This window comes from Agaricus bisporus (genome assembly GCF_000300575.1).
Source record: "Agaricus bisporus var. bisporus H97 unplaced genomic scaffold AGABI2scaffold_2, whole genome shotgun sequence".
In the NCBI taxonomy this organism is placed as follows: domain Eukaryota; kingdom Fungi; phylum Basidiomycota; class Agaricomycetes; order Agaricales; family Agaricaceae; genus Agaricus; species Agaricus bisporus.
Window position 1 is genome coordinate 763,794 of NW_006267355.1, and position 27,222 is coordinate 791,015.

The window sequence follows — 27,222 nt, forward strand, 5'->3', positions numbered from 1 at the left end:
TTCGGAATCGCAACGGCCATATAGTTCAAAAGTAGTTTTACATTCAACAGAATCGGTCACTGTAAATTAGTCAGGAAAATGGAAAAGTACTCTCGACACGACAAGCATACCTCTTAAGCTTGGCTCGGCGGTCAAGAAGAGCTTCGGACAGACGACCCTCCTTACGTGCTTGTTTGAGCTGCATCCAAGGAAGCATCAGCAGTAACATCTTTGGAAAGGACATTTCCTTACCTCTTTCTTATCATCTTTCGAAAGGACAATCTTTCCAGCGCCCCAAGTCTGATATAGCTGACTACCCCAATAAGCATTGGCAATGGGGTACAAAAGCACACAAACTCACTTTGTACTAGACTCGTTAATTCTGGGAGAGGCTGTGACTTCTTTCCATTTCCTCTCTTCCTCGTGTGCCTCCTTCTTATATTTGTTTTGGATTTTAACCCAAAACCTCTCGCGGAATCCCACCTCATCACTGTCTCCTCGAAGTTGAAGGGTACCACCAGCAGCTTCATCAACACTGAGATATTTTTCGTAGATGTTCATAAACGCAACCATCCCGTCAGGCATTATGACAGGAGTCCATTCCTCCTGGGGCCCACGAGCATCACGATCTGCCGAAACTAGCCCATGTTTATCGCAGGAAAGGAATTTTCCTTCTCCTGTACCAGTACGGATGTTTATTGTCGGAGAACCGGCTACGCGCGTGGTGACCCAAACCTGAGCCACATCCGTTGGTATTCGTTCCATTATCGGCTTAGGCTCTGAGTCATCCTCATTCTTGGATTTGTCCAAGTAGTAAATCACGATGCGATTTGTGGTCGAATTAAAATTGATTGAGAGAGGCGATGGGTCAGAAGGATGGAAAATGAACGTAGGTCCTCGAAGTTCATTAGCTTGTTCAGGAAAGACCCACATCTCAGGGTCTTTATCCTCATCCCGCCGCTTTGAACCGCGTCTTTCGCCCTCATCACCGTCAAGCCGTTTGCGCTTCTTTAGGTGCTTCTCTCCTTTGAACCTCAACTTTGTGGAACGAGTCCGGTCATCAGGCATAGTAAGTGAAAAGGAAGTGTTCAAGTGTCACATTCGACACTGAAGCATGTGACAGTCGATGGCCCGTGGGAATAATTAGGTCCCATACCTGTGTGTGGTTGTCATCCCTCATCGTGCCCCCCGTCCTCAAGATCCCACTGTCAAATATGAAATACAACCCCGGTATGTCATAAGTCTGTTCTGTCGTTCCTGTGCGTATCTCGCATCTCCCGGTTGAACGATGAAATTTGGCAAGGTACTGGGCTGGATGCTGCACAGGAACTGTGGATGACTTCCCCCCACAGAAAATACACTAATATACTTATACCGTGGCAGATGTCTCCTCATCGCGTCGCAAGTGCCGCAAGGCCCACTTCGCTGCGCCTTCCTCCATTCGACGCAAGATTATGTCCTCTGGCCTCTCAAAAGAACTCAAAGCTCGACACAACGTTAGTGGAGGTTTTAATTCAGCAAGCACGCCAAGTTACTGATATATCCATACACCCGGATCAGACCCGTTCACTGCCCATTCGCAAAGATGATGAAGTTCGGATCGTTAGGGGCAAGTACAAGGGGCGAGAGGGAAAGGTTACACAAGTATATCGCAAGAAATGGGTGATCCATGTAGACCGTGTTCAGCGTGACAAGTCAAATGGTGCAACCGTCCCCATCGGCATCCATCCTAGCAATGTTGTGATTACAACGATCAAACTAGACAAAGATCGGTATGCTCTCTCATTCCCGCTTCACCATTTTTTCCTGATTATTGTTTGACTCAGCCGGGCAATTCTTGAGAAGAAGGATAGGAAGAAGACCGCTTCTGGTGATGTCGAGATGGTTGACGTGCGTTACTCCATCTTTTCTCTTCGATGTTGTGTTTACTTCAATTTCTTTAGTGATTTACTTTTTTTCTACTGGAGGGGACGAATCCAAAAGCACTCATGTATCTATGCACAGTATAATTCATATGTCGCATGATGCCCTGTCACCGCTTGCTCCCGCTTATTGCAGCAATTAGACGGTAAAACAGCGAAACAGTTCAAAAAATAACATCATCGTCTTTTGTACTCAGCAGATTCGCTGACGCTTCGTCTTCCGGTATCGTATGTTCGACAGCGGGAGGATTATCCTGGGAAGAACTCTCCGCCTTTGTAGCATTATCTCTTTTCTTTTTCCCTTGTACCTTCTTGAGCCTATTGGAGGACACAATAAAACAACTGCCTGATTCAAATGGTAAGGTCGCACCTGAAGAACTCCTCACGATCCATTTCATCCAGTTCACTAAGGATGTATTTGATCGTATTCTCCAACCTGGGTATGATAACATGTTCAATTGCGTTGACCCTGCGGTTTGTTGCGCGGATAACTTCATCAAGAATAGTGAATGCTGTTTGAAGCGATGCCAATTCAACCAATGTTTCAAGAGCCTTTGCGTAGACTTCTTTTGATTTAAGGACTTGTTGCCCTCCACGACCCAGACCCGTCATATTGAAATCTAGTGATCTGATTTAGTGATACCGCCTGATCGTCTGACCCAGAGCATACATACCAGAGCCTGGAACACGATCAACCTCAAAGGCAGGCAACACGACTCCAGATACGTTCTCTTGCTTGGCCTTCACCCTGAAGGTGGCCTGCTTTGCTTGCTCTTGAACCAGATATGATATATCGCCGGTTGCGTAAGTTACTTCTGCCATCGAGAACGATGCAAGCTGCATGACTTTGCCCATTTTCCGTTTCGCCTGATCTTTAGTTTTTAGCTGAACTTCGTAATGACCATAAGGAGAGGCGTGCCTCGTCAACTTTTCTAAGAATGGCTCTAAACCTAGTCGTTAAAGCGTCGCGTTTCTTTGCTAACAATGAGTGGCCAGTTTGAGCGCCTTTTAGTCGTAACTTCGTGTTGGTGAGTGTCATACGAGTGGCGAAGACATTCTCGCGGGCACCGGTAGAGGACATGACTATCGGTAAACGTCCAGTGAGCAACAATCACAGCGGATGTACAACGGATGTAGCCGAAGCTGTCGATTGAGGTTCCAGTGGAAGGAAATATTATTGTCGATACAATAACAGTCTTTACGAGGGGGCATAGCTCAGTTGGGAGAGCAGTAGACTGAAGTTCTAAAGGTCCCGCGTTCGATCCGCGGTGCCCCCAGAGTGATTTTTTGCATATTTTCGATTTACCGGGTATACGAGTGTTTCGCTTATTGAAAATTCTCCTCAGTATGCAAAAGTCATTGGTTATTTCATGCGGGATAAACTCGCAAGTAAAAGGAAAACGTTTTAAGCGACGCCAGCAGGATTTGAACCTGCGCCCTCAAAGAGGAACAGATAACAACACGAGTTCGAATCTGTCGCCGTAACCACTTGGCTATAGCGCCGACATAAGTGGTTGTCACCATCCTGTCCTCCGATCCGACTGCTCTGTGTCTGGTCTTTCGCACGCAAGGCTGTTGTCCTTAGATAAATGCGCAAATACCTACCTCCTCCAGTAATGCAGCAAGCGCAGATGCCGAAAAGCTCATTAACTCGGTTCCGAGTTTCGTGTATGCGAATGCGAACTTGCTCGATTTTAGTTTAATTGTATATAAAATTTCGAATCCCAATTTCGTATACTACAATGCCGATTCACAGACGAGTTACGGACCAAACTATGAGGTTGATATGAGTCCCTAGAGGGCCCGCTGAACGGAAAGAGTGTTCCACTAATCTAACTTCAACTTTGACAATTCCTCTCCTGAAGACGGTTCCATCCCATAGATCCGTCCAGGTCTCGGGCGAGTGACAAAACATTTGACGATCACCAGCATATATCTTCGATTGGTCAATGCCTCCCGCCGCTAGGCCACCATGACTTCCAAAGATAATAGATCCTGGTTCGGAGGACAACAAGGACGCTAACTGTTTTGCAAGGGCCAGCTGCTTCTCTTCATCGAATAAATGGAAGAAAGACGAGGCGTGTATGACGGATATATGGCCTTGTAATGGAGTGAGTGACACTAACGTCCTGAGATCTGTTGGCCGGGGAGACAATGGCGGAGAATAAAACGGTTCTCGAGGCTCTATGAGAGAAGAACTGAGCGCATCTCCATCCACGAAGCCGACAGAAAAGGTCTCAGGAGTAGATTTAAATAATTCATGTCCTTGGTCCCAGAATTCTAGGAACAAAGGCTAAGTTGGAAGGTTCGAATATATTGTATCAGACATACCTTTACTGATATCGGAGGCGAGCGCATTTTCAACTGGCCAGCCGTCTGCCACAGCCTTCCGTATATCGTTTCCAACTTACACGAACGATCAGCGACACTCTGTCCGCAGTCAAAGGTCTAACGTACAACAGCAAGCAATATCAAGGATGATGGCACTAGGCCGTGCCTTCAGACTTCAGTAGCTGAAAAGCATGGTTATACCCTGGTAAGCGGGCGATCTTCAACCTGATCAAGTAGCATATATCGCGTCAGTTTAATCCATTACAATCTCAGTTCCCTTGTCAAGAGTACTTGCCTTGTGAAGGAGAAATTTTGGATACAGGGATATTTGTGAGTCTCATAAGCTTTCTTCTGTACCTCGATGATATGATTTCTCAATTCTTCGTTGTTTTGTATTCCCGTCTGAGATTTAAAAAATTCCGCCTCTTCCTCGTTCAGATTCAAAAGGTTTGGATCAAGTGCATTTGTGTGGACATGAATGACACTGTCCTGCGACATTGAAAGAGGAAAAGATAGTCACAGAAGAGAGTTTATTACATATGAACACTGATGACAACCTGGATCCTACTTATGGGAACCAACTGCTGAAAGCTTGCCGGCCGATGGAGTTATTTGATTTACTAGTGTAAACTCATCAGTCGAAGCACTTTATCTTTTGCTTCCGTGTCACCTAATAAAGCATGAAGCACACATGTAAGTTACAACAAAGCAGCCTTGCTAACAGGGAAGACTGGGCTCATGGGTGAGATACAGGGGTAGCAAGGCGCTATAGCCAAGTGGTTACGGCGACAGATTAGAAATCTGTTCCTCTTTGAGGGCGCAGGTTCGAATCCTGCTGGCGTCGACTTCACCTTATTTACATTTTTTCACAGAATTATCCTTCACATGTAACTTACAGATATATGTAGCATCGCTTAAAAAAATGTTTCGACGGTCCCGCGTTCGGTCCGCAGTGCCACCATTCTATTTTCTCTCAAACCTACAAGATCAACTATGATATATATTCGTTGCATATACAACAGCGCAAGTCCCTCAGTGAATAGTATATTTTCCATAGCTTTTCTCTGGATCAAAGACCTATGAAAATTATTAGTGACAGATCTGATAAAGGTTTGATATATAAAAAAAGACCTACCTCCCACCGCGACGCGGGAAATATATGTTTGTTACGTTGGTACCAACCTCGCTCTACGACCTTACCAGCATGCGATTCATCTTTCTCTCTGGTGGCATCGGCTAAAAGGCGAACATCATCATGGACGTCGAAATTAAACAAAGGTCCTGATTTTCCCCTTGCTTTGTTGACGATGAAGTCGTAGAAGGTGTATTGCTATAACCGTTGGTAAGCGTGAAGCAAATTTAGTGAATAATCCAACATACATGCGGTATGATGAGATCCTCCTGGAGGTGCGTTAATGGAACTGCTACTATCATGGAATGAACATTACATACTTTGATATACATGAGGTTGTCAACGCTGATACCCCGTAGCTCTGGAAATTGTTGTCGGCATTTTTCGAGGAAAGTTGCAACGTCGTCGCCCTTTTTGCACTGAGATTGCCGGTGTTAGTATAAGATTTGAGGATAGCAGAAGTCTACCCACCAATACACTTTTGCGGTGACCGCTGCCATCCCAGTAAGAGTAAGTAATTTCAATGTCTTCCTGCTTCATCTGCTCCTGCTTTGTGAGCCATTCCACTCGCAGTCGCTCCCGCTCCCGCCGTTCAGCCTCTTCGCGCTCACGATCCGGAAGAAATGAAGTATCCACATCGGGATTCTTGTGAGAGCGACTGCGTTTGGTAGGAGGAGCATTCTCTTCGTCCTCCTTCTCTTTCGAAGACCTTTCTCGAGATCCGACTTCTTCGCTCTCCTCGTCCTCTAATGCAAAGGAAAGAGTAGCCTTGGCAACCTTTTTACGTTTCTTGACTTTCCTTGCGCCATCTCTAAACGTATTCTCCATACACTGTAAGTGATGACACTTTTGACGACCGGAATGAAGAGTCGCCAACGGAAGAGGGAGACATACTTGAGTTCATTGGTGCGCGCCGCTTCCCGGAGCTTTTGTTCCTCGAGTTCTTTGCGCTTCTGTTGGAATTCTTCGAGTTTCACCAGGCCAATGGTGCTGTTCTTGAGAGACTCTTCCATAGAATCATTCTGACCGACAAAACGATTGGTGGATGGGCGTGCTTTTTCGGTCTCATTGATGAGATTTTGTTTCTGGCGTTCAAATTCTTCGCGGGCTTGAAGGCGCTGTTTGACTAGCGCATCCTCTCTGCGACCTTCCATCTTGTTTGTAGCCATGAGGATAGGGTGAACTGGGGATTGAACTGCGGTAGAGGTGAGTGTGACGAGTGTCACGCAGACTGAGCTAGTCGGTCCCGTGACTGACGACTTTCTTCTCCCAAACCGCGTCCAATGGTGCATGTTCTCGGAGTCCAGCTGAGAGACAAGGTCTTAGTCAGAGTAGGTGGCGTAGCATCATGTACACTAATTACGACTGACCTCTACTTAGATTGCGCTAATGCAATTCTATGGCGTCGGACAACACATCGCCCATCGCCTCTGTGCACGTCTTCAGATCCATGACCGCGCACGGGTCATGGACTTGACTCCTCTTCAAATCACTTCTCTCGCTTCGTTCCTATCGTCTCCCTCAACAGCGCCTCCGCTACCGAAAAATCCTCTCGCTTCTCCAAATTATGTTGCACCACCTCCTTCGATTCCAGTCCAAGATATTCAAATTAAATTTGCCGCTCGTTGGGAAGAGCTGGATAAACAGCGGAGGGCTTCGCCTTTGCAGCGTAATCCACAGAAAAGACCGTTTGTAGAGCCACTGAAGAACCTCAAGATTGAGTCGGAGTTGAGGACGGAAATTCGGGAGAACATCCAGCACCAGAGGATGATTGGAAGTTACATTGGAAAGAGGCATGCCATGCAACTTCCTGTCAGAGGACAGAATACACAAAATAACGCAAAAACGGCGAAGAAACTCAATACGCTGAACCGTTATTAAACGATATACAGAAGCCACAGGTAGACTGTAGTATTCTCACTCAACCTTTTGAATGCCGATTTCCTGCGGGTTCATATTTAATACTTGGTTGATTTCCTAGCTGCCATAGATATTCAGGCAATTATTGTTGCTCGTCCCATACCAAGTTTGCACGGGGGAGGTAGATGAGATATTGTACTTTCCAAAGATGAATAATAGTACTGGCCGGGGGGACGTTCCTTTCGGGATCGGTAAATACATTTTTCTAAATTCAAGAGATAAGGGGACTGGACGATGTCGATGGATAGGCGTGTCAAACCGCTCTCGTTGTTCGCAATGTTAGGGCGCCTCTTCAGCCGATTTCTTGAGATGAATAATGACTTGTTGAACACGAAGGTTGCAGCTGCTTTCATCATCCGGCGAGCAAGATCTAGGGTTCATGGTCAATCACTCGGATACTAATTGGACTTGTCGCAACTCACCAGAGTCAGATCCGGGACGAATGATAGTGAAGTAGTGGGGTTGCCATCCACTCAGGCGAAAAGGAAGACTCTCGAGGAATTGACCAGGCTTCCCAGCCAAGGGCCCCTGCCAACCCGAGTCCTTATCTATATACAAGGTTTCGTCGCTCAGAGTGAACATGCAGTCTCTGGTCGATACCGAGCGACGAGCGACGAAAATAGGCCAAGAAGCCGAAGGCTGAAGGCGACCTTTTTGTAAGCGCGCAAAAGCAATATGCGAAAGTGAGGCTGATTTATTCACAGCCCAAGCCGGGATATCGCACAACGATGCATGGATGCTGCTGAGGCAAACTTGAAGTTGAAGGTTTATCGGGTCGATAGCTCAGCTTGAGGTGGATCAAAAAACCTGGGCGTTCAATGTTCAATGTAAGGACTTGACTGCGTTCTAGAGGTCATAGAGGGACTGGTTTGGTGGTTTCCACTTATTTCGTGTCCCGAGTTCGTCGTGACATGGAAGTGTGTGACACCAATAAATAACGATAATGGTTATCTATAACAGTCCTTAACCACAAGTGTATATGAAATGGCGACAAAGAATTTCAAGAGCATCGGTGAAGACCTTTGGAAAAGTCGAACAGAAAAAATCGTAAGATTATACCCCAACTGCTCTACTCTTTCATCTAACTCACACAGAATGCAGAGCTATTCGCACTTACCTATGGCGCCTTGGTAGTCCAACTCATCCAGGATTATGAGGACTATGACCAAGTCAATAAAGAGCTTGAGAAGATGGGATACAACATCGGCACGCGTCTCATCGAAGACTTCCTGGCAAAGTCGAATGTGAGTCGGTGCGCAGATTTTAGGGAAACAGGCGAGGTTGTCGCGAAAGTAAGTCAATTCACTGTCTATAAGTGTTGTCATTCTAGATGCTCTCTCTTTCAGGTAGGATTCAAGGCCTTCCTGAACATCACACCTACTATTACACATGGCGCTCTTCTACCGCCTGCCTCTCCGAGGCCAGATTCAACCGGTGGACAACCACCTGCGGGATCGTGGTTCACGCTCACTCTCGACGATAATCCTCTAGCGGAATTTGTTGAATTGCCCGATGAAGTACTGGAGGGCGGCCTTTGGTTCAGTAATGTGCTCTGCGGCGTTATTCGGGGTGCTTTAGAGATGGTATTTTTCTACCCTTGCTGCTCATGCAACTTACCAACTCTCCTTGTCAGATTCAGATGCAAGTTCAAGCAGAATTCCTTTCAGATGTTCTTCGTGGAGATGAGACCACCGAGATTCGTGTAAAGCTAGTAAAATATCTAGAGGAGGAGGTCCCTGTTGGAGATGATTAGCCTCGATATATGATATACCTTGTACAATTTAAACTCTGGGCTTTCAGCTTCCTCGTGCAAATGAATGTATAGACCGCCGAATAATTTTGATCGCTTCGTCTATTTTCACCTCAGCCCACCAAAATGTCGCGGCCGGAACTCATAGCTCCTCCAGAGATCGTAAGAGACCCTTTGTTCCCGTCATCCTTATCCTCTAATTCATCAGTACCAACATAGTACTATGGCGATTCCGAAGCCAAAAAATACACCCAAAAGTAAGCCGCCAAAAATCTTTCGTATGGATAAGGTGGTTGATATTGTAAAGCACCCGTAATCAACAGATTCAGGCAGATATGACTTACAGAGCCCTGGAACTACTAAATCTGCCTCCGGAAGAACCTGCTTTTCTCCTGGACATCGGTTGTGGCTCTGGACTTTCTGGAGAGATCTTGGATCAGGAAGGGTATGCTTGGGTAGGCGTGGATATTGCACCCAGCATGTTAGGTAGGGCCTGTCTCTGTTTTCTCTGTTTTCTTTTTGGGTGGAGGTTGAACCATCATAGAGGTTGCATTAGAGAGGGAAGTCGAGGGAGATCTCTTTCTACAAGATATCGGACAAGGATTTGGCTTTCGACCCGGAAGTTTTGACGGCGCTATAAGGTACGCCAGTTTGGCCTCATCCTACTTGGCTCCCTCGAATGAATTCAAATCACCTACAGTATATCTGTTCTACAATGGCTACTGAATGCCGAGACTTCGCATCATACATCCTCTCCTCCTCACCGTCTCCATCGTTTTTTCACCACCCTTCACTCCGCTCTCCGTAATCCCTCTCGCGCAGTTTTCCAATTTTATCCTTCATCGGACGATCAAATCCAACTGATAACGTCTATCGCACAAAAAGCTGGCTTTGGTGGTGGTATAGTCGTCGATTATCCAAATTCGAAGAAGGCGAAGAAGGTTTTCCTGTGCCTCTTTGTCGGAGGTGGTGGTGGACAGCAAGAAATACCGAAAGGTTTGGAAGGAGTTGAAGAAGAAGGCAGTAAAGTGAGGTTCGAAAGGAGGAGGGATAGAGAGAGGTTAAGAGGAAAAGGTGGCATACGGAAGAAAGTCAAGGACAAAGACTGGATTCTGAAGAAGAAAGAGGTGCGCTTTCATGTGTCAGTAGATTTTCTATGCTCATGTTCCTTTCCCTCAGCTGTACCGAAGGCGGGGTAAGGAAGATGTACCCAGAGATTCTAAATACACGGGACGAAAACGCAAACCTGTTTTCTAAGTTTGCTCAAAAACCCAGCTCTAGGGCGTAAAATGACTCTATGCTCTGTAATTATGTTTTACAAAACGGGTTTACGGGAGAACAGCTTTTGACACGATACCAAGGCGTCTTGTGCTTCATGGCGAATAAAGTGGCCCTGCAAAGCGGCCATACTAACACGTTTGCCAACGTGCATTTCCTCTGCGACCATGTCATGAAGTCGGAGTGCTAGAGCCTGAACCTCACTATCTGAGATGCCAGTGACATTATGTGATCCGCCGTAAAATTGAGTGAACAAGAGCTGAGCTTGGCGTGGACTCGCATCGTCGATCACCTGTGCCAAGTCCACTCGCCCCGGTCGAATGAGAGCAGGATCCAGCTTTTCGAGGTGGTTTGTAGTCATAAAAACGATCCGTTCTTCACCAGATGCTACGCCATCTAATGCATTCAAGAAACCAGAGAACGTAATGGAAGATTGATAGCTATGCACGGAACTCAGCGAGTAACCAAACTTGACGAGTTTGCGAGCTTACCCGTCTTCAGACGTTTGGACACGTTTATTGAATGCAGCATCAACGTCTTCGATCAGTATAAAGCTCTGTTCTGGTGCGTTAGACAGTAGGTGAACGAGCTTGTCATCAGTGAGACCTCGTTCAGATAAATTAAGCAAACATATATCATATGAAAGTGATCCTGCCAACGCTTGTATGTAGGAGGTTTTTCCAGATCCAGGCGGGCCATAGAGCAAGTAGCCTCGGCGGTAAGGAATACCTAGTGATAGCCGATACAGTTTTTCAGTGCGGTGCAGTTGCATGCGGTAGCAACATCACTGACCTCTATCCGCGTACCACTGGCGCCTTTCAAGAAACGCCTCGCAATCCGTTTTAATTTTTTCTGAAACCCCTGGTTCCAATACGACGCTATGAAGCGGTCGCTTTTGTCTTGGTTGACCGAAGGGCCTCCATTCGATGCCCCATGCCGTATGGATCACAAGTTTTCCCTCGTGGTCACGCATCGCTAAATCTCTCGCTTCCGCAAGCAAGTGGGGAAAGAGTGCGCGATCTCGAGATAGTGCAGTTAGAGTGACTGTTTCCCAAGGCACGCCCAAGGCGTGCATCGCTCGGGTCTCGCGCTCGCGTTTCACCTGTCAGCGGAGTGTAAATAACGGGGAATAATACATGTTTCTAGAATGCTCTTTACCTTCATCCAAGCACCACGATATTGGAACCAGTGAGTTCCGGGACCTGCAACGAGATTGAATAGAGCGGACGAACTGCCGTTCTTTCGTTGTTTCACAGTCGTCTCGACACTGAGCTCATGACTCCTGAAGAATTGAAAAGCCCGTGGAGTTAGCTGCTGATTTTGATGCAACATCCAGGCGAGAAACCAGTCATAGGAGCGATCTTTGTTGCTGATTTCTAGAGAAACAGACAACCGTCGTTGAAGCGCGTTGGCACCGAAGACCAGTCCCTGGCGAAGCAAGGCGAGACCAACTCCCATTCCCTGGTGGGATCACATTAGTCCGAGTGGTGAGAGATGGTGTGTGGTACCAGGATCACCATGAGGCCAAGGCCCGCTTGGAAGTATGGGCTACGCTTGATCGAATGACTAGTCAAAAGTGTGGAAGGCCAGATAGACGAGCTACGTACTTATCTCCCATTAACTCAGTGAGAAACGCATTCTGCTGGGATGAATTTCGTAGGGGTATAGTTTCGGAGGGTGTGACGGGAGCCATTGGAAAGAGTAAAGGGTGGTCGAAAATAAAGCAGGACGCGTCGCGTCAATCACATTTAATTGATCTCTCTTCCCACGTCGGACTCCGTCCTCCAAGCAGCTGGTGCTCTTCTCGAAGTCTGAGGGCCGCAAGAACATTGATATTAATACAGCCAGGATCGTTTCATCTATTTCAACATACTTTTTTTACACGCACTCTCAAAGGACTGTTTTGTGACTCGTTTGCTCAGCGACCAGATTTCTCTCGAGCCGACGACCGTTACACCGGAGATAGCACTCCGTTCTTCTTGAACCGCAATTAATCTTGCTTGCACTCTGATCCAAAGGGCTAGGTACTCGAGCTGCGGGCGTCTGGCGGATTCGTTATCAGGATCCTATTCACTCGTAGATCTGTATGGGTCCCAGTATGAAACCATCAACACTGGCCATTCATTACCCATCCTCTTGCACATTTCTTTACCTATTGCTTGGCGCGAAATCAAGTTCTCGGGAAGAAGATGGTTTCGGGAGAATGTCTCATTGTTTCAAATGAGTCGTAAGCTCGTATAGAACAGGAACAGCCACTCTAAAGCAAGTAGTATCGAAGTCGTCGTCGAGAAGCGGAAGCAAGGCTTCAATGACTTATCTCTTACGTCCCTACTCATTACTTTATATTGAGAGAGAGTTGAACCTCAGCGAAGGGCGAAAAGGCGAAATTCAAAGTTTAGGCCGAAGCTTGATGAAACGAGTTAAAGAAGGCGGTCGTAGCCGGTATACAAACGGAGTCCTTGAGACCTTCACATTGTCGTTATCCATCCCTGTTGACACACGAAAGGAAACCTTATGAGCAAGTCGAAGGTGGTATCTAGAAAGACGGTAAGCATCGTGTCAGACTTTTCTTCGGAGCTCGACGAAACACTCATGCCTATATCTCCCAAGGAAGAGAACGTCGAACTGTCGACGGTTGCAATTATTATCCGTTGAATACTGATTTACTTTCGTTCAGACACGCAGTTTGTCCGGCAAATCGAAATTACACGCCCACGCATTTTTATGGTATAACTAAAGAGTCGAGCATGCCTCGAGCCGCGGAGACAGGTAATAGAAGCACAAGAACATATTATCACTGCTGTCCTACAAACACATCGGTATCTGTGAAGTCGATCATTTCTAGCCACTAGAAGATTTTCCATATAAATTACGATTCGGTGCACAATTTGAGATCCGGAGACAGGGAAATGTCGTTACAGAAGGCAGAAGGAGTCACGGGTCTCTACCGAGAGTAATTCGCCCGAAGCAGATGACAGGAAGAGGAAAGATAATGCGGGCAAGAGACCTCTGTTCAATTGATAGCGTGACCACTGACCAAGGTTGCGGCCAATTTATCATGTTGCCTCTCGCGGACGCGGTCAAAGTCCGGAGACTGATATCATCTAAGATCAGGTCTTGCGGTTATAGTCATGTGGTTTTTTACCTCTTCACCTTGCCCTCCTAAGTACTGTTTTGATTTTGTATATACATGCCGGAGATCATTCTTTAGGTCACAAGGCAGCACAAGGCCAAGCTTTGTGCATCGTGGCGCATTTTCTAAACTTTATTCGATATCTGAGAATGCACGCCCCCTAAATCCCTTGAATAGAATATGAACCGTATGTCTTTATCTACTGTTCGCTACTTAGTACTAGTTAGTACTTGTACATAATTATAACTTGCTAGGACTTTTCCGGCGGTTGATTGGGTAAGCCTGATGCAGACGTTATTCAAACAAAGGTAAACACTGCCCGACAGCTCGCTTTCCTGTTCCAGCAGGTTCATATTGTCGATCGATTTTCATACTCTGTTTACCGGCTTTTGTTCGCTTGGAAAAGATGGGACGCTTAGCGGAGATGCAGAGGAAGCTTTTGGAGGTATGCGCTTATTTCATTACACGACGACACCTGGCTAATATATTGGTGGTACGCTACTTAGCAAATGATGGGCCCCGAAGCTATGGGTGTCGCAAATGCCAATCTTCATTGGTCAGACGATAAAGTTTGCCGAAACTTCCTTTGTGGTACCTGTCCGCATACACTTTTCACCAACACGGTGCGTTTTCACTATTCACTTCAATGCCGATTTTCTTCTTCTTTCATCCCGGTGGATTGGCTATCCCGGAAGCTCGGTTTCCATTGTTTGGAGATGAGATGAGAACCGAGAAGCCAGAAGCCCGGGCTGCGGGATATGATCGGAGGGGGCGTTTGACAATACAAAGCGACTATACTGACATGCATCTCGGCTTTCTTTTCTGACTGCCATTAATAGAAAATGGATCTTGGTGCATGCCCCAAGTCGCACACAGAACGATTGAAGACGGAGTTTCTCGCGGCTAGAGAGGCAGACCCGAACGGGGCGATCTTCTCAAAGTTCCAGTTGGAATATGAACAGAATATTTTTGCATTTGTGGACGAGTGTGATCGTCGTATTCGGGCTGCGCATCGCCGACTGGAGAAGACTCCGGAAGAGAATGCTAAAACGACGAATCTGGTATGTGGAAGTTGGATATTAAAAGGTGATAGATAATTAAAGGGAGTCGTGTTCAGATGCGTGAAATCGCAGAAATTGAACTGGCGATCCAGGGAGGAACGGAGAAAATTGAGACGCTTGGTGGGTCGTCGGTGGATTCTATGCAAAGGACAATCAATAATACTAATACTCTGGAACAGGCGAGCAAGGCAAGGTGGACGAGTCGATGCATGAAATGGCCGCTATCGAAGCGCTGAAGAGTGAAAAGGCGGACAAGGAAGTAAGTCTAAAAGCTTTTATATGTATGTACGAGTGCTGAACAGTGGGTTAGCGAGAGCTGCAACAATTGACGGACACCTCGGGAGCCTCGGGACATCAGAAGCTGCGTGTATGTGATGTGTGCGGTGCATATCTGTCGGTTCTGGATTCAGATCGTCGTTTGGCCGATCATTTTGGTGGAAAGGTTCGTGAGAGTGGAAGAGACAATGAAGCGGCTGCTAACGGGGACTACATTGCAGATGCACCTTGGCTACCACGAACTGAGGAACATGCTCAAGACGTTCAGAGAAGAGCGCGAAAAGAAAAAGCAAGGCGGGGTGTCGGGTGGGACTGGGAGTGCGGGGGGCGCGACGACAGGGACTTCTCGGGATCATCGGTCGTCTCGCGGGGACGAGTATCGTGAACGCGACCGAAGCGATCGTGATCGAGGGCACGACCGACATTCGTCTTCGCGGTATGAGTGAGTTCGCTTGCTGCATGTGGTGATCCGAAGCTGAATATATACAGTGACAGACGGAGGGATAGGGAGCGTTCGAGAAGCCCGGGCAGACGGAGGTATTGATCGCATGTCAGATATACTTGGTACATTAGGCATAGATAGATCGTGACTAGCGCGTGATGTCTGTGACGTGTGACCCTGGAAATATGCCTGCCAGTGCTTGGACCTCGCTGCAAAGCTCTCTGCCCGGCCCTCCTCTCTTTTGTTTGTATTTAACCCCGCTGCTCGCTCTGAACCCCATAGTCCCTCTTTCTCTCCCCCCCCATGTCCTCCCTCGACCCCGCCGACAACGGCATGGGCCCCATGGACACCTCCCCCATCTCCCAGGCAGTCGACCCCGCCTTTCTCTCCTCAGTGCCCCCGTCCGACCGCGCCCTCCTCCAGGCGTACATCGACAAGCAGGATCCTGCAATGTCCTCCATGCACGGCACCCTCTCGGACCTCGCCTTTTCTCCCATGGACGCCCTCGACGCCACCGCACCTTCGACCCATCCCACCTCATCCTCCTACCTTGGCGATTATGTCTCGTACAGGCTGGTTCAGCCCATGGAGGACTCGGTGGGCCTCGAGCTTTCCTCAGCGGATCCCGTCCTATCGGCATCTCCTCCCCATGCATCGCCCCCCTTGCACGCTCGTAATTCTTCGTATTCTGTTGGAGTGACATCATCTCTCGAGTCAGCATTGGACCCCGCAGGCGTCTCCTCGGGCCAGAGCCGTTCAAGTTCTTCTGTATCTCCCCCCGTCAATCCTTTGTATTCTCAGTGCCCAATCATCTCCCAGCAGCCCCTTTCCATGTTTTTTCCCAATTCAGATCCTGCTTCGCAAGAGGCAATCGATCTTCGACCTTCAACAGAGCCTCATCGTCTTCTCCTCCCTCTACTGAAACAGTGAGTTACTTCATTTATGTCCGTTCTTATCGTCTCAGCAGCCCCTGTTTCTTTTTCTAGAATCGCTCAAACGGCAGAGTCTGCCGGTCGTGCCCTAAGCGTTCATGATGATGCTTCAGCTACATCGAAAGTCGGCCAGCTCAAGGCCAGCATCTCAAAGGTGTCGGACATGTTGGACAAATTGAGTGTCTCCAAATCGGACCAATCGAGGAAACGGTGTGCCGTTGAAACAGATGCAGGACGCAATGCAAAGGCTCTCAAGAGGGAGCCTCAGGAAGATATACCTCTTTCTCCTCCTCAGATTGATTCTTCTATCCCGCAGCAGGCTGAGCAGTCGCCAACGTACCCGAGCCCCTTATCAGCACATCCCTTGGGAACGATGAATCAGCCGATCGTTTCTATGCTTCATTCACGCTCGCAACCGCCATCTCGTGCGCCTTCACCTCCAGAAGCAACACACTCGACTCAACCTTCCTTCAATTCTCCAAAATCTGGTGGGACTACAAGCTTCTCTACTTTCCTGTCATCATCTTCTCCTGCCATTGAGTACCCTCCAAGGCTCGCATCTTCCAATGGCTCCCCCGTATTTGGTGTTTCAAGCAGTGCCTGCACTTCGCAGTGGGACGGATCCATTGTATCTACTTCGCGGCATCATCATTCTTTATCTGCAGGTGCCATTACGTCGCCTCCACAGGCACTCCCCATGACACCTGGTTCAAGTGCTGCAGTTTCCAATACCCTGGATGCCTATCCCGTTCTTACACCGGCGTCCATTATTGCCTCAGCAACATCAACCATCAGCCCTCCGATCGGTCGTATGTCTCGATCTGGTTCTATCACTGGCGTCCCTTACAACAGCCCGTTTTCATTCAACTATGCGTCTAAGGAAACGCCAACCTGGTCTGCAATGGCACAACAGAGTCAGAATTTACCTCCTACTCCTCAATCGCGATCTCAATCGCAATCTAATTGGTATTTTGGGCCTGAACATCCAGCACCCTCAGATTCGCCGTCCGCTATATCGGACGCATCTAGTACCATGGCAGCCACAGTACCAAACACGACCAGAAGTAGTCCTACAGATCCAGATGGGGATGACGATGGGCACGATTCAGATGACAGTGATTCCCATCACAGGCCATATAACAGCAAAAAGGTTTGTTTTGTAGCATCTGTAAGGGCTCTAACTAAATTTGATTCCATAGGGTTCAAGTGATCATCATGGGCCAGGGTCATTGTCATCGTCCGATGTTCCTGTTGAATATCGGGCAGAGGTAGACCGGATATTCTTCGAGTACCTCAATAAAATCTGCTCGAACCGTGAGCCCTTTGTCCTACTAGAGTCCTCCGACCACTTGACGAGTTTTTTCATAGTCGATGCCACGGATTCAAAGGGAGAGCCTATTCATCAAACGCTTATGGCCAAAAAAATGCAGCGTTTAGACGAGTCTCCTGACTTTCGTCCGTTCAAGTTCCGCATACAAGCATTTACACTGGCTTTTTTAGAGGAGGTGTGCTATTTTTGGTCTCTGTCTCGTTTTGGGATAGTTCTGATGCGTATCTTCTCTCAGCTTGCTCGGCAGGGATACCCTGAAGAAAAGATTCCGATGAAAAAGGTAGATACAAACATCGTATCGCTGATATGCGACTAAAGCGCTTTCAGATTCGTAACTACCTCTGGCGCCAGCCCCACATCCTGCGCTTCAATGAAGATGGGAAAAAGGCCAAGTCGAAGGGTAATCATATATGGAACATTGAGGCGAAAAAGGCCGGCGATGGGAAATGGGAATTTCGACCTTTCCACCGAAAGCTTGCTGGAACGCCACCTGCTGTCGCTTACTGCGGCTTGCGTTGGTCGTGGACGCCGCGTATCTGGGACCCTCAAGCTTCCTGGCAGAACGTGCCTGTCACGTATAGCTCACCTAATTTACCTTCTTGGCTCTCTTGGAAAGATGAAGTTCTTTCTGGAGTACCTCCTCCCAATGCTGAAAATTGCGTCATTACTGCGAATGCAAAGGTAAATTTTATGTTGACTCAGGCGCAGATCACAGTAACCCATTACTCAACAATATTTAGTTTGTGATCGACGGTCAGGAAGGTCATCTATCCCACACTTTCAACGTCACAATCGCTCCCGTGTCATCAATCGATACTACATTTTCCCGATCCAGGCGACCTTCTCTGGCTACCGAACCACCGAAGCGAAGCACGAGTGATTCGGCGTTATTCCAAGCTCCGCAGAGGTACAGCACATCGTTTTCTTATCGATTACTTTTATTGACGATCATTCTATTCGAACTTTCAGAGCAAGAGCACGTGCTTTGCCGGCTTCCGTGGAATCTGCTGATACGCGCGTGATTAGGGTCCTGCAGACCGCGGCCCAGCGTGTCACGCAAGAAGCCCATTCGCAATATGTATCATCGTCGCCTCCAAACAGTTCTAGTGACTTCAATCACCTCGTCAAGCAGAAATATGTTTTAGATCAGACGGTCGATGCGTACGATAAGGCACTATCCGGTCACGGCCGTGACGATGGAAATATGTTGGCGGTTGCCGCTCAAAACGTCGTGGTTCAAGCTGCACATAGAGTATATGTAGATCGTGGTGGCGGGATGCCACCTCTCCCAGGGGAAGCTGCTATTCAAAATGTTACTGTCGGAGAGTTGACCGAGGTAACCCAAGACGCAATTGCGAAAGCAGTCAAAAGGAACGGAACTTCTTCTTCTGAAGTTGATATTGTCGTCACTGCAGCTGGCATTATTAAATCGGAATCAGACGCGGTCACACACGCTGTACTTCAACCAAGTCAACATCAAATGCGTTCCATGTCTACTGGAACACTACCAAACAGGATGAATCCGACACTTATCAACAGTTATCCGCCTAATCTCTCCCCTCTTCCCGAATATTCTTAACTCATTTTTTTTTTTGGAACATACTCAAACACATAAACTTCACTTGGACTCTAGCGGACTCTGGTTCTTCATTTTTCAAAAATTTGGTTGTATATGAATGGTTCATCTCATTTTTGGGTTTTTTTTGGGCTCGTGTGTACTCTTTTCTTTTATTGGGATTTTTGCTCGACGGTTTCTTATCTTGCATTGAGACTTTGCGATACTAGAATTTGCACATTTTTCTTTGTTTTCGTTAACATTTCTTTGGGGTTTCATTGTTTGAGGGATTTTGTAGTTATTACTCATACGAATGGTGTATCGCATATTTTACATGCAGCGGCATCCAACGCATTTAGCAGTGTACATACCGCACATGTCTTCTCATCTAGTACCTGTGAGAGGTCTCCTGATGGATCATCGGTTGAATTGAGACATAGATTTTTACCTAGGTCGGATTCGTTAATCCCACCTGATAAAACCGTTCCTTCAAACCCTCTTTCAGCCTCTCTTCGCTGCTTCTTGACTGGCCGTTCTTCAAAATCACTATCAATCTCGTGGACTTCACTTTCCTCTCGTAAATCCATAATGTCGTTGGCAAATATCTGGAGATCTTCAAGGGTCACATCATTGTTCTCTAATTCTTGACCCCGAAAGAAGAGCCGTTGACAGATTGTGGGTATGTTGAAGCTTTCCTGGATCTGCCGAAACAACCAAAAAAAAATTGAGTCTGCATTTTATAATTTGACTCACGAAAAACACATTACCTTAATCTTCACATCTTTGACCGTCGTCTTCTTCGTGACCGCAAATCTCCGCTTTTCGTTATCGCGCGCTTGACGAAGTCGCTTCGATTGTCGTGTCCTATTTTTGGCTGAATAGGTGGCAACCGGCCGACATTCTGGGAATGTTTTGACATCTTTTCCACGTAGAAGCCGGACTGCTATATCGGTCGTCACCCATTCGGTCTTCCTAAACCATTTATATTTTGATTGACAATGGTTCAATACTGACTGTCATGATGCATAGATGTATTGTTACTCACCGTTTAAGGCGGCATTCCTCACAAACAGAAATTCCAGGTTCATAGATTCTGTCACTGCTATTAGGCGCTGCCCTTTTCAGGCCGATGTAGGGTCCACTGTCATACCTAGAAGGGGAAAAAAATTCCATTATGATCTCAGAGAAGATAGCTGCTGAATGGAAGCATACAATTTTTCTAAAACTTCCCAGTCGCATTGACGAATAAAAGTGGCCGTCATGTGCGTATCTGAATAACAATTGGGATCAAGGGTAAGTAACCCATGCTCGCACAAGAATGATGAATTATCGAGTTGAGCAGGCCGAACTTGATCCATTGGGTTGTTGACCCACAAAAGCCAAGCCTCATAGAATTCATTGGTTATGATGGCAAACATCTCATCATTTTCGGAAAATGGAGCAATGTCATACATTGATTTGAGCAGTTCCTAAGATGTCAAATGACTTGGGCTTCTTCTGGAATTCATGGGACCGCATACCTTTTCTTCTTCCACACGCCGCCTTGACTCTCGCTTACCTTCTCTAGACGTATGGAGAAAGGCATCGCATACAGTGCAGTATTCCGCATCGCTACTTATTGGATCCCAAGAAGGAAATAAGATTTTCAAAAAGTCCGCCGCCTGTGATGTGTGAAAGCGTGATCGGATGTCAAGGCACAGACAGTTGACGGCTTACCTGCCCAGATATTTTCCGCCTATTTGCACCATTCACTGCCAATGCATCGTGCTCACACCAGACGTCATTTTTATAGTCAGGCGAGTCGGGTGCAGGATCCTTAGATGCTATTATATGCATTTTCGGCCTAGAGAGCCTCCAATCTGCGGAGCTGTGTCTTTAGTCTGTGGGCAGCAACAGGTTTTATTTTGATACCTTTTAGCCACCTCTTGGATATCCAAAAACCTGAAGCATTGCCGTCCACTTCAGAAATCTCATCAAATTCCCTAACTAATTTTGGGTGTTCGATGATATATAGTCGTTCTACATTATTAGTGAGCTCGTACTAAAGCAATAAAGACTCGTTGGTAAATACCTTTGAACTCGAAGCACACGCATTGCCGACACACTTCTAGTGGCGAGAACACTGGTTCATTCCGGCAACCTGTCAAATCCATCATTTTATGATAGGTATCCTATGGAAAAATACTATTTCAGCCGGACAGGAATAACGAATGGTCAAAAGTAGAAGTATACCCTTTTGACACGCTTGAAGCACTTCGCTTTTAAAGGATCTAACATTTGATGCTTACACACGAGGCTGTCATCTGGATTGACTAGGGTGTCCTCGTCTGGTTTGATTGGTGGAGAGATCGAGCTCGACTTTGCTTCGCTCGACACCGATTTCGCCAAGTTCACGCAATCCTGAGCTAGCCAGTTTTGTAGAAGTTTCTGGCTCACAACGACACAATCCTGAGGTAGATAAGCCACAAATTCTTGTCAGAGTAAGTTGACTCACGTCGCACGCAGATGTTGGATTCCATGATTGACATATATCCCAGATCTGCTTGCGGACAGACATGAACTGTTCCTTGATAAGATCTACCCTGTGAGATAATCGGTTCGAATGATAACGGGCACTCGTCAAGTGTATGTCCTCACTTCTGCACATATTCTCTACAGTCCTCTTCATGTTTATTGTTCAAGGAATGGATGACGCTGAGCGCTTCTTCAGGTGGTGCAGGTGTCTCTGTATCCGTTGTTTGATTTCGTTCGCTTCTGCGCACATATATGAGCATGTATGCATCTCTAGACGAGATATTCCTGGCGGATGATGAGCAAAAGTGAGGTACCAGAGCGACTTGTCACCAACGTTGATAGGGAGACTTTTGGTGGACTGGTTGATGTATCGAGATCAAGATAAATATACGATAAAGTCATTGCCTCATACCTTGAATCCATTTCGTCTTCACTAACAATTCTCGTCCTCTTTTTTAAGGAGCCCTTAGTCAGGCTACTGGTAGGGAAACAGTTTCAAATTCACGAAAAAATTTCATAACCGGATCCAGGTTACCTAGTAGGCTTGCCCTCGTCAATGGTGATACCTGAGTCTTTGGGCTTTTTCTTGTCTCCTAATGATTTTATTCTCGTCACAACCTCGTCATTGAATTGGAACCACGATCGCTTCCTAAGCATCAAACCGTTAGAAGTACCTGAGATGTAATGGGAATCACTTACTCTATATCGTAGACTTGTGCTTCATAGTGGCCATGGTACGCGCTTGCCCCTTTGTGCAAAAGGATGCCAGCTAGTTCATACAGATTGTCTTCTTCATGCTGATGATTCCCTTCCAAAACAAATTGGTTCATATTAAGAATGGTGGGGAACGAGATCGTATATTTGGACTTTCTCCTCTCCATAGTAGAAAGATCGTATACGAAACGATGCAAAGAAAAATGCAGTGTTGGCGGTAGTTCGCTCAGTTGAGTATACCTTGTCGCATCCCGCAATTCATCACATTGCGGACAATGATACCTGATTTCGGTGATGAGCTCACCCATGAACATCAGTCCGAAAGAAGTTAATTTACTTATCGTCGCCGGTTAATTTTTCTTCCTGCAACGTCATTGCTAAGCAGTCTTCAAGTGTGCAATTGCTCTAAGATAGATAGGCAGCTCAATTAGCAGCTCACGGATGTCAGAGATATCTTTCGCACGTCAAACCTAATCTCTAACTCTAGAAAGTCTGTTGTCTTCTCTGAGCGATAATGACATGTATCACAGGTTGTGCCGTAAACTTGTGTCCCTTGGAACTGAGAAAGTTTAAACCATGAAATTTGGTTGGGTGTATGGCTTGACGAACCTGCTTAGAGACTAGTGAACGCAGTTCTGGCACAGGCTGCTTCTTGAACTCAGCGTCTAAATGTGACATAAAGAGCTTCGAAAACCTAGTACGGGTGTTAATGCATGGCCACACCAGCCACGCTGAAACCTTACTCTTGGGCGTCTTGTTGTTCCGCTGCCCGAAGTTGCAAGCTTTCGACCAAGAATGCAGGATTATACACCTTGCGTGAACCCTCCTGTAGGGCTGTAAATGTCACTTGAAGCTGGAAAAGAGGGGAATCCTGGGATATTTTAAGTGAAGTATTGAAGCCATGTCCGGGAAGTCGACCATACATTTGCTTGTGAGAGTACACATCGATAGACAGCCCTCCGAAATGTCAGATTACGGAACCACACCTGTGTTGCATAGGTATCATGTGCAACAGCGTTGCGCGACGCGCATTTGCACGCACCTGAAGAGAGGCATTCGCATAACAGGTAGCGCCCAGATTCTAATTGGCCCCGTTAATTTCAATGAGATTATTCGCAATCCACGAGCATACCTCGAGTCCTACCGGAAGTTCTGATTCTCGATTGTCTTCAGTTGGATCGTGCCCAGCAGTGGCCACTTTGAAAAATCTAGACATGGCACTCTCTGCGCGGCGTAAATATGTGTGACGCTCAGCACGGCAGACGCGGTGTACCTTCGTCTGCCCATTTATCTTGTCCAAGATAATTCAGACAGTTTGGATTGTCTTTGCAATCCTTTTTCGTACAATTATTTCCTTCATCGTCAGATATAATAATGACATCATCTCGGCCTGGTTCGTGTTCTCTGTGAGCTGCTGACTTCTGACGGGGTTTCAAAGCACTATGCTTGCTCATACAAAAGGGAAAATTGTTCCTGGAGGAAAGTCCACAAGCCATAAGACAATGTTCCGTGGTTATATCTGCTTCCCTAGAGACTTCGGAGCCAACCCAGGCCCATAGAGAGGATTGTGAGCGGTTGTTAGGTACCAAATAGCGATTCAGAGATTCCCCTGGTTGGAGGCCTTTATTGAGTGTAGGACTGCGTTTCCTGCGAAGGGGCGGCATGGCCGAGATGGAGTTGTAACGAGTTAGCGGAGGTGTCGCGTCGCGGTGGAAATGGTTCAATGACTGATTAAATGCGCCAACGTGATCACCGTCACCGTCACTCTTCACCACCATGCATGCTCTCCGCACGGCGGTCCTTAAGTTCAAACAAAGGTTCAAACCAAAGCAAAATGCCACCATTACTCGCTTGAAGCGCCGCAAGGCTGCCGTGTCTCTCTTTACCCGCCATCTTACTCACTTAATGTCAGTTTTGGGTTCCCAACCTTACCATTAGTGTTCACCTTTTCCTTCAGGATCATACTACTTGCAGTGGGATACCTTTGGCTATTGATTCTGCCTTCCTCGAGACTGGGTCGAGGGACATACATGGATGAGAATGCCCTGCAACCGGCTCAGGTGCGTTGGTTCAGCGAGAGCCAGGGCTTTCTAGACAATTCTTCGTCCTAGGTGAATACTTATTGGAACTGGGGAGACGTCAATGCCGCGGATAGATACCTGGAGCAGCTCGAATCTCTCAGGGACTCCAACGCAACTAGTCATCAGTATGTATTCCATTTTGCTCTTGAGTCGTTCTGTCAATTCATCTAATCCCAGGCGATCTCAGTTCTTGAAAAATGAATTTCTGAAGTTAGGATTGGCTTCCGCAACACAGAAATACTCTTTTATATCGAATCAAGGAGTACGTTTTACTGAGCCACTCTTCTCTTCTTTGATTATCAACCTGAATAGGACATTCATGGCTCAAATGCTTACGCTATTCTCGCCTCCCCGCGGGGACCACGAAACGAAGCTATGGTGATCAGTGCTTCTTGGTTGAGTAGAACAGGTGAAGGGAATGGTACTTTGAATCTTCGTGGAGTATCCACGGTTTTGACACTGGCTCGATTCTTGCAAAGTAAGAAGTTGCACTTATGTATCTCATGCCTTTATTGAATCCTTCTCAGATTATTCTCTGTGGGCCAAGGATATTATATTCGTAATCAGCGATGGGTATCTCGATGGCATGCACGCATGGCTAAAAGTGTATCATGAGACCCAGCAATCAAGTAGGTATACAACTATCTGGGAAAAAATAGGGCTGACACATGGTGTCATAGACCTCGATGCAGAGCCTCTTGAACTCGCGTCTGGCGTGATATGGACGGCGCTCAACATTGACTACCCGGGACATTCGTTTTCCCATCTAGGCCTCTTTTTCGGTAAATTACTGATCCTCGGAATATTCAAAGGTATCCTGCTAACAGATCTTTTAGAGGGGCTAAATGGTAGACTACCAAATCAAGATTTATTGAACTCGGTTCAGCGCATAGCTCGCTATACAGGCCAAGTACCAGTCACAGTATACGATCACCTCGATTGGCGAGATTCTTCCAAACAATCATCCGAGCCATCATTTTTACCGTCGTCTCTGCGCCACAATTCTGAAGTCAAAGAATTCACTTATCGTGCTAGAAATCTAATTCGAAACTTTGGATATCAAGCCAAGGGTAGAGCAAGCGGAGTGCACGGCCTCTATCACCAGTATGCTAACCCTTTTTACTTTGGTCGATCGTCTTTCTCACATTATAAGATTCCGCATCGATGCGATTACCATCTTTGCTGTTCCCGCGACAGGACCTCATGGTTTCCATGCTTTGGGGCGGTGAGATCTTTTAAACCTTTCTTGTCGAGCCTTTCTAATCGATAGTGCGAAGGATCGTCGAATCAAGTCTTCGTACGATGAACAATCTTCTTGAACGCCTGCATGCATCATTCTTCTTTTATCTTCTTACAACACCCGATCGTTTCATGAAAATTGGAAACTATCTTCCAAGCGCAGTTCTGATCAGTGTTGCGATGATATTTCGAGGGCTTCGATGCTGGGTTGATGCCGGATGGAAATTGAACCAGCGCATAAAGGACGACGGTGACAGTTCTTCCGACGCCATCACATGGACCAGGCGAAAACGACATGTCTTGCACGTACTAACCATCATGCTGGTCACCCACTCACTTGGAGCTGCAATTTTTCTGTCAATACAAAGCTCTCTTTTCTTGAACAATCAGATGGTCAGCCATTTTTTCACCAAAATTTATCGTACTCTTCTCAAATTGCTTCAGTTTTTTGTGCCCTTAATCACGCTCGCTACTTCACTGGTTCCCTTCGTGATATCCAGGGTTTCCGATCCACGGGATGAAGGCAGTGCCCCCATTTGGCTAGTCTTGAAGGCACTGAATCTCTGCTCCGCATCTACTGTAATCTCCACCATCACAGTGCTCAACTTCTCCTTGGCCGCCTTACTTGCAGTGACGCTTGGACTATCACTATCGTTTTCAGGTCCCTCGAATTCGAAACTTCTATCTTTGACCAAATATATCTTATATGTCTTCCTCGCCCTTGGATGGCTATTCTTCTACGTGGAAACCCGGGAAGCAATCTGGCAGTGGGAAATTCTTTCCGTGTGGTTTGCTCCTTTTGTATGCCTCGTTTATACCCCACTCCTTTTACAAGCTGGCACAGTGTGTATCTTATCGTCATGATGCAGTGAAATACATTAGAAAACACGCGGCTATATTAGAGAAATTCCTATCCTATTTCCATAGCTGGTGGATCATCGGAACCAAACAAGTCGTCGTCACCACCTACTTCCCCATCTTGGTCGCCCGCTAATTCGGGATCCGTGTCGTCTGCAGCGTTCATACTAATACCTTCCTTCTTCATCCGCTGCTTTTCTCGCAGTTCGTCACGCTGAGATAACTTCATTTCGAGGTCGGCAGTTAGCTTTTTCAATGCATCCTCGAAGCGTTTCTAGGCAGATATTAGTGAAGTTGTTAGGATGACCTTTATTTCCACATACTCGAATGAGAGGATTTGCTGAGCTCGCAATCTCGTTGTTCTTCTTGGCCACCGCAGCTTCTAGATCCCGGATTTCTTCGTTGAGCAACTTTCTAGCCTGAACATCTTCATCGTCATCATCTTCTGATTCGTCATCTTCACTTTCATCTTCTTCGTCTTCTTCGTCTTCATTGCCATCTTCGTCCCCAAGAGCGAGGTCAAGCTCAGCGGCTAGTTCTTCATCTATGTCACCTTCCATTTCTTCATCACCCTCATCTTCATCTTCATCACCTTCCCCTAGATCACCTCCCGGGGTGCCTGCATCACCACCATCGGATATTGCTGGAGTTGGTGCATCTATGGGCTCTTCGCGCTCTATGAACTCCGAATCCGACAAATCAGGGTTGACATTTTCAAGTACCTCTATGCAAGCACAAAGGTATGGATATGAGACAAAGCGTACGGGGATCGAAA

General features: G+C 46.8%; 13 protein-coding genes and 3 non-coding genes across 16 annotated transcripts; 9 read left to right on the forward strand and 7 right to left on the reverse strand.

Annotated features, from left to right (window-relative positions):
• Positions 1 to 70: 70 nt before the first annotated feature.
• Positions 71 to 1,047, reverse strand: AGABI2DRAFT_63922 (hypothetical protein; the record flags this gene model as incomplete). Its single annotated transcript, XM_006457907.1, is given in 3 exon segments — positions 71 to 178; positions 232 to 335; positions 348 to 1,047. 3 exon segments carry the CDS (start codon positions 1,045 to 1,047, stop codon positions 71 to 73), a joined length of 912 nt encoding a protein of 303 aa, XP_006457970.1.
• A 134-nt stretch (positions 1,048 to 1,181) lies between these two features.
• On the forward strand, positions 1,182 to 1,676 carry AGABI2DRAFT_133805 (hypothetical protein; the record flags this gene model as incomplete). Its single annotated transcript, XM_006457908.1, is given in 4 exon segments — positions 1,182 to 1,209; positions 1,363 to 1,475; positions 1,540 to 1,631; positions 1,644 to 1,676. Coding segments are annotated over 4 exon segments (248 nt in total), but the record flags the coding sequence as incomplete, so codon positions are not given.
• Positions 1,677 to 1,818: 142 nt separating this feature from the next.
• On the reverse strand, positions 1,819 to 3,045 carry AGABI2DRAFT_183080 (hypothetical protein). Its single transcript, XM_006457909.1, has 5 exons — positions 2,821 to 3,045; positions 2,576 to 2,768; positions 2,272 to 2,521; positions 1,926 to 2,219; positions 1,819 to 1,869 (listed from the first exon to the last, which is right to left on the reverse strand). Exons 1-4 carry the CDS (start codon positions 2,980 to 2,982, stop codon positions 2,066 to 2,068), a joined length of 759 nt encoding a protein of 252 aa, XP_006457972.1. The 5' UTR covers positions 2,983 to 3,045; the 3' UTR covers positions 1,819 to 1,869; positions 1,926 to 2,065.
• A 60-nt stretch (positions 3,046 to 3,105) lies between these two features.
• Positions 3,106 to 3,178, forward strand: AGABI2DRAFT_t14. Its single transcript has one exon. It is a non-coding gene; the product is annotated as a tRNA-Phe (tRNA).
• A 133-nt stretch (positions 3,179 to 3,311) lies between these two features.
• On the reverse strand, positions 3,312 to 3,404 carry AGABI2DRAFT_t26. The gene has a single exon. It is a non-coding gene; the product is annotated as a tRNA-Ser (tRNA).
• Positions 3,405 to 3,651: 247 nt separating this feature from the next.
• On the reverse strand, positions 3,652 to 4,730 carry AGABI2DRAFT_183081 (hypothetical protein; the record flags this gene model as incomplete). Its single annotated transcript, XM_006457910.1, has 4 exons — positions 3,652 to 4,181; positions 4,233 to 4,307; positions 4,359 to 4,398; positions 4,524 to 4,730. 4 exons carry the CDS (start codon positions 4,728 to 4,730, stop codon positions 3,652 to 3,654), a joined length of 852 nt encoding a protein of 283 aa, XP_006457973.1.
• A 264-nt stretch (positions 4,731 to 4,994) lies between these two features.
• On the forward strand, positions 4,995 to 5,076 carry AGABI2DRAFT_t15. Its single transcript has one exon. It is a non-coding gene; the product is annotated as a tRNA-Ser (tRNA).
• Positions 5,077 to 5,184: 108 nt separating this feature from the next.
• Positions 5,185 to 6,554, reverse strand: AGABI2DRAFT_190360 (hypothetical protein). The gene is made up of 6 exons (XM_006457911.1): positions 6,259 to 6,554; positions 5,836 to 6,175; positions 5,685 to 5,783; positions 5,613 to 5,633; positions 5,368 to 5,562; positions 5,185 to 5,309 (listed from the first exon to the last, which is right to left on the reverse strand). The coding sequence occupies exons 1-6, from the start codon at positions 6,531 to 6,533 to the stop codon at positions 5,265 to 5,267; spliced, it is 975 nt and encodes a 324-aa protein (XP_006457974.1). The 5' UTR covers positions 6,534 to 6,554; the 3' UTR covers positions 5,185 to 5,264.
• A 69-nt stretch (positions 6,555 to 6,623) lies between these two features.
• Positions 6,624 to 7,491, forward strand: AGABI2DRAFT_183083 (hypothetical protein). The gene is made up of 2 exons (XM_006457912.1): positions 6,624 to 6,695; positions 6,745 to 7,491. Exons 1-2 carry the CDS (start codon positions 6,648 to 6,650, stop codon positions 7,243 to 7,245), a joined length of 549 nt encoding a protein of 182 aa, XP_006457975.1. The 5' UTR covers positions 6,624 to 6,647; the 3' UTR covers positions 7,246 to 7,491.
• A 750-nt stretch (positions 7,492 to 8,241) lies between these two features.
• AGABI2DRAFT_216068 (hypothetical protein) lies at positions 8,242 to 9,116 on the forward strand. The gene is made up of 4 exons (XM_006457913.1): positions 8,242 to 8,331; positions 8,379 to 8,576; positions 8,631 to 8,867; positions 8,918 to 9,116. The coding sequence occupies exons 1-4, from the start codon at positions 8,269 to 8,271 to the stop codon at positions 9,035 to 9,037; spliced, it is 618 nt and encodes a 205-aa protein (XP_006457976.1). The 5' UTR covers positions 8,242 to 8,268; the 3' UTR covers positions 9,038 to 9,116.
• Positions 9,117 to 9,138: 22 nt separating this feature from the next.
• Positions 9,139 to 10,291, forward strand: AGABI2DRAFT_199119 (hypothetical protein; the record flags this gene model as incomplete). Its single annotated transcript, XM_006457914.1, has 6 exons — positions 9,139 to 9,196; positions 9,254 to 9,291; positions 9,342 to 9,520; positions 9,579 to 9,675; positions 9,735 to 10,161; positions 10,214 to 10,291. Exons 1-6 carry the CDS (start codon positions 9,161 to 9,163, stop codon positions 10,289 to 10,291), a joined length of 855 nt encoding a protein of 284 aa, XP_006457977.1. The 5' UTR covers positions 9,139 to 9,160.
• A 58-nt stretch (positions 10,292 to 10,349) lies between these two features.
• On the reverse strand, positions 10,350 to 11,770 carry AGABI2DRAFT_63145 (hypothetical protein; the record flags this gene model as incomplete). Its single annotated transcript, XM_006457915.1, has 4 exons — positions 10,350 to 10,752; positions 10,804 to 11,041; positions 11,105 to 11,414; positions 11,471 to 11,770. 4 exons carry the CDS (start codon positions 11,768 to 11,770, stop codon positions 10,350 to 10,352), a joined length of 1,251 nt encoding a protein of 416 aa, XP_006457978.1.
• A 2,001-nt stretch (positions 11,771 to 13,771) lies between these two features.
• On the forward strand, positions 13,772 to 15,440 carry AGABI2DRAFT_190365 (hypothetical protein). Its single transcript, XM_006457916.1, has 8 exons — positions 13,772 to 13,890; positions 13,952 to 14,068; positions 14,285 to 14,506; positions 14,563 to 14,626; positions 14,686 to 14,765; positions 14,817 to 14,948; positions 15,004 to 15,224; positions 15,272 to 15,440. Exons 1-8 carry the CDS (start codon positions 13,852 to 13,854, stop codon positions 15,324 to 15,326), a joined length of 930 nt encoding a protein of 309 aa, XP_006457979.1. The 5' UTR covers positions 13,772 to 13,851; the 3' UTR covers positions 15,327 to 15,440.
• A 49-nt stretch (positions 15,441 to 15,489) lies between these two features.
• Positions 15,490 to 19,065, forward strand: AGABI2DRAFT_176507 (hypothetical protein; the record flags this gene model as incomplete). Its single annotated transcript, XM_006457917.1, has 8 exons — positions 15,490 to 16,150; positions 16,211 to 17,306; positions 17,356 to 17,470; positions 17,525 to 17,661; positions 17,722 to 17,766; positions 17,814 to 18,167; positions 18,227 to 18,393; positions 18,456 to 19,065. Exons 1-8 carry the CDS (start codon positions 15,528 to 15,530, stop codon positions 19,063 to 19,065), a joined length of 3,147 nt encoding a protein of 1,048 aa, XP_006457980.1. The 5' UTR covers positions 15,490 to 15,527.
• A 281-nt stretch (positions 19,066 to 19,346) lies between these two features.
• Positions 19,347 to 23,933, reverse strand: AGABI2DRAFT_115001 (hypothetical protein; the record flags this gene model as incomplete). Its single annotated transcript, XM_006457918.1, has 23 exons — positions 19,347 to 19,742; positions 19,809 to 20,013; positions 20,087 to 20,191; positions 20,254 to 20,510; positions 20,562 to 20,702; positions 20,758 to 20,900; positions 20,953 to 21,060; positions 21,113 to 21,212; positions 21,274 to 21,489; positions 21,536 to 21,623; positions 21,679 to 21,840; positions 21,890 to 21,913; positions 21,968 to 22,033; positions 22,091 to 22,204; positions 22,255 to 22,551; positions 22,607 to 22,674; positions 22,733 to 22,828; positions 22,879 to 22,963; positions 23,013 to 23,140; positions 23,193 to 23,255; positions 23,312 to 23,350; positions 23,402 to 23,493; positions 23,543 to 23,933. 23 exons carry the CDS (start codon positions 23,931 to 23,933, stop codon positions 19,347 to 19,349), a joined length of 3,384 nt encoding a protein of 1,127 aa, XP_006457981.1.
• Positions 23,934 to 24,035: 102 nt separating this feature from the next.
• AGABI2DRAFT_216078 (hypothetical protein) lies at positions 24,036 to 26,794 on the forward strand. The gene is made up of 11 exons (XM_006457919.1): positions 24,036 to 24,176; positions 24,227 to 24,329; positions 24,381 to 24,475; positions 24,528 to 24,612; positions 24,663 to 24,828; positions 24,878 to 24,979; positions 25,031 to 25,132; positions 25,187 to 25,454; positions 25,504 to 25,575; positions 25,628 to 25,982; positions 26,034 to 26,794. The coding sequence occupies exons 1-11, from the start codon at positions 24,046 to 24,048 to the stop codon at positions 26,451 to 26,453; spliced, it is 1,899 nt and encodes a 632-aa protein (XP_006457982.1). The 5' UTR covers positions 24,036 to 24,045; the 3' UTR covers positions 26,454 to 26,794.
• Positions 26,795 to 27,222: the final 428 nt, after the last annotated feature.

Excerpts from the sequence above, each read along its gene's own strand:
- AGABI2DRAFT_190360 (XM_006457911.1), bottom strand. The coding sequence starts at position 6,533 with ATGGCTACAAACAAGATGGAAGGTCGCAGAGAGGATGCGCTAGTCAAA. Across the intron at positions 5,784-5,835 it reads GTCACCGCAAAAGTGTATTG|TGCAAAAAGGGCGACGACGT; the intron begins GTGGGTAGACTT and ends CGGCAATCTCAG. Across the intron at positions 5,563-5,612 it reads AGGATCTCATCATACCGCAT|CAATACACCTTCTACGACTT; the intron begins GTATGTTGGATT and ends CAACGGTTATAG.
- AGABI2DRAFT_183083 (XM_006457912.1), top strand. The coding sequence starts at position 6,648 with ATGGTGCATGTTCTCGGAGTCCAGCTGAGAGACAAGGTCTTAGTCAGA. Across the intron at positions 6,696-6,744 it reads GAGACAAGGTCTTAGTCAGA|ATTGCGCTAATGCAATTCTA; the intron begins GTAGGTGGCGTA and ends ACCTCTACTTAG.
- AGABI2DRAFT_216078 (XM_006457919.1), top strand. The coding sequence starts at position 24,046 with ATGCATGCTCTCCGCACGGCGGTCCTTAAGTTCAAACAAAGGTTCAAA. Across the intron at positions 24,829-24,877 it reads ACTGGCTCGATTCTTGCAAA|ATTATTCTCTGTGGGCCAAG; the intron begins GTAAGAAGTTGC and ends AATCCTTCTCAG. Across the intron at positions 25,455-25,503 it reads GTGCACGGCCTCTATCACCA|ATTCCGCATCGATGCGATTA; the intron begins GTATGCTAACCC and ends TCACATTATAAG.
- AGABI2DRAFT_183080 (XM_006457909.1), bottom strand. The coding sequence starts at position 2,982 with ATGTCCTCTACCGGTGCCCGCGAGAATGTCTTCGCCACTCGTATGACA. Across the intron at positions 2,769-2,820 it reads TTCTTAGAAAAGTTGACGAG|GCGAAACGGAAAATGGGCAA; the intron begins GCACGCCTCTCC and ends ACTAAAGATCAG. Across the intron at positions 2,220-2,271 it reads GATCGTGAGGAGTTCTTCAG|GCTCAAGAAGGTACAAGGGA; the intron begins GTGCGACCTTAC and ends GTCCTCCAATAG.
- AGABI2DRAFT_190365 (XM_006457916.1), top strand. The coding sequence starts at position 13,852 with ATGGGACGCTTAGCGGAGATGCAGAGGAAGCTTTTGGAG. Across the intron at positions 14,766-14,816 it reads GTGAAAAGGCGGACAAGGAA|CGAGAGCTGCAACAATTGAC; the intron begins GTAAGTCTAAAA and ends ACAGTGGGTTAG. Across the intron at positions 15,225-15,271 it reads CATTCGTCTTCGCGGTATGA|TGACAGACGGAGGGATAGGG; the intron begins GTGAGTTCGCTT and ends GAATATATACAG.
- AGABI2DRAFT_216068 (XM_006457913.1), top strand. The coding sequence starts at position 8,269 with ATGGCGACAAAGAATTTCAAGAGCATCGGTGAAGACCTTTGGAAAAGT. Across the intron at positions 8,332-8,378 it reads AAAGTCGAACAGAAAAAATC|AATGCAGAGCTATTCGCACT; the intron begins GTAAGATTATAC and ends TAACTCACACAG. Across the intron at positions 8,577-8,630 it reads CAGGCGAGGTTGTCGCGAAA|GTAGGATTCAAGGCCTTCCT; the intron begins GTAAGTCAATTC and ends TCTCTCTTTCAG.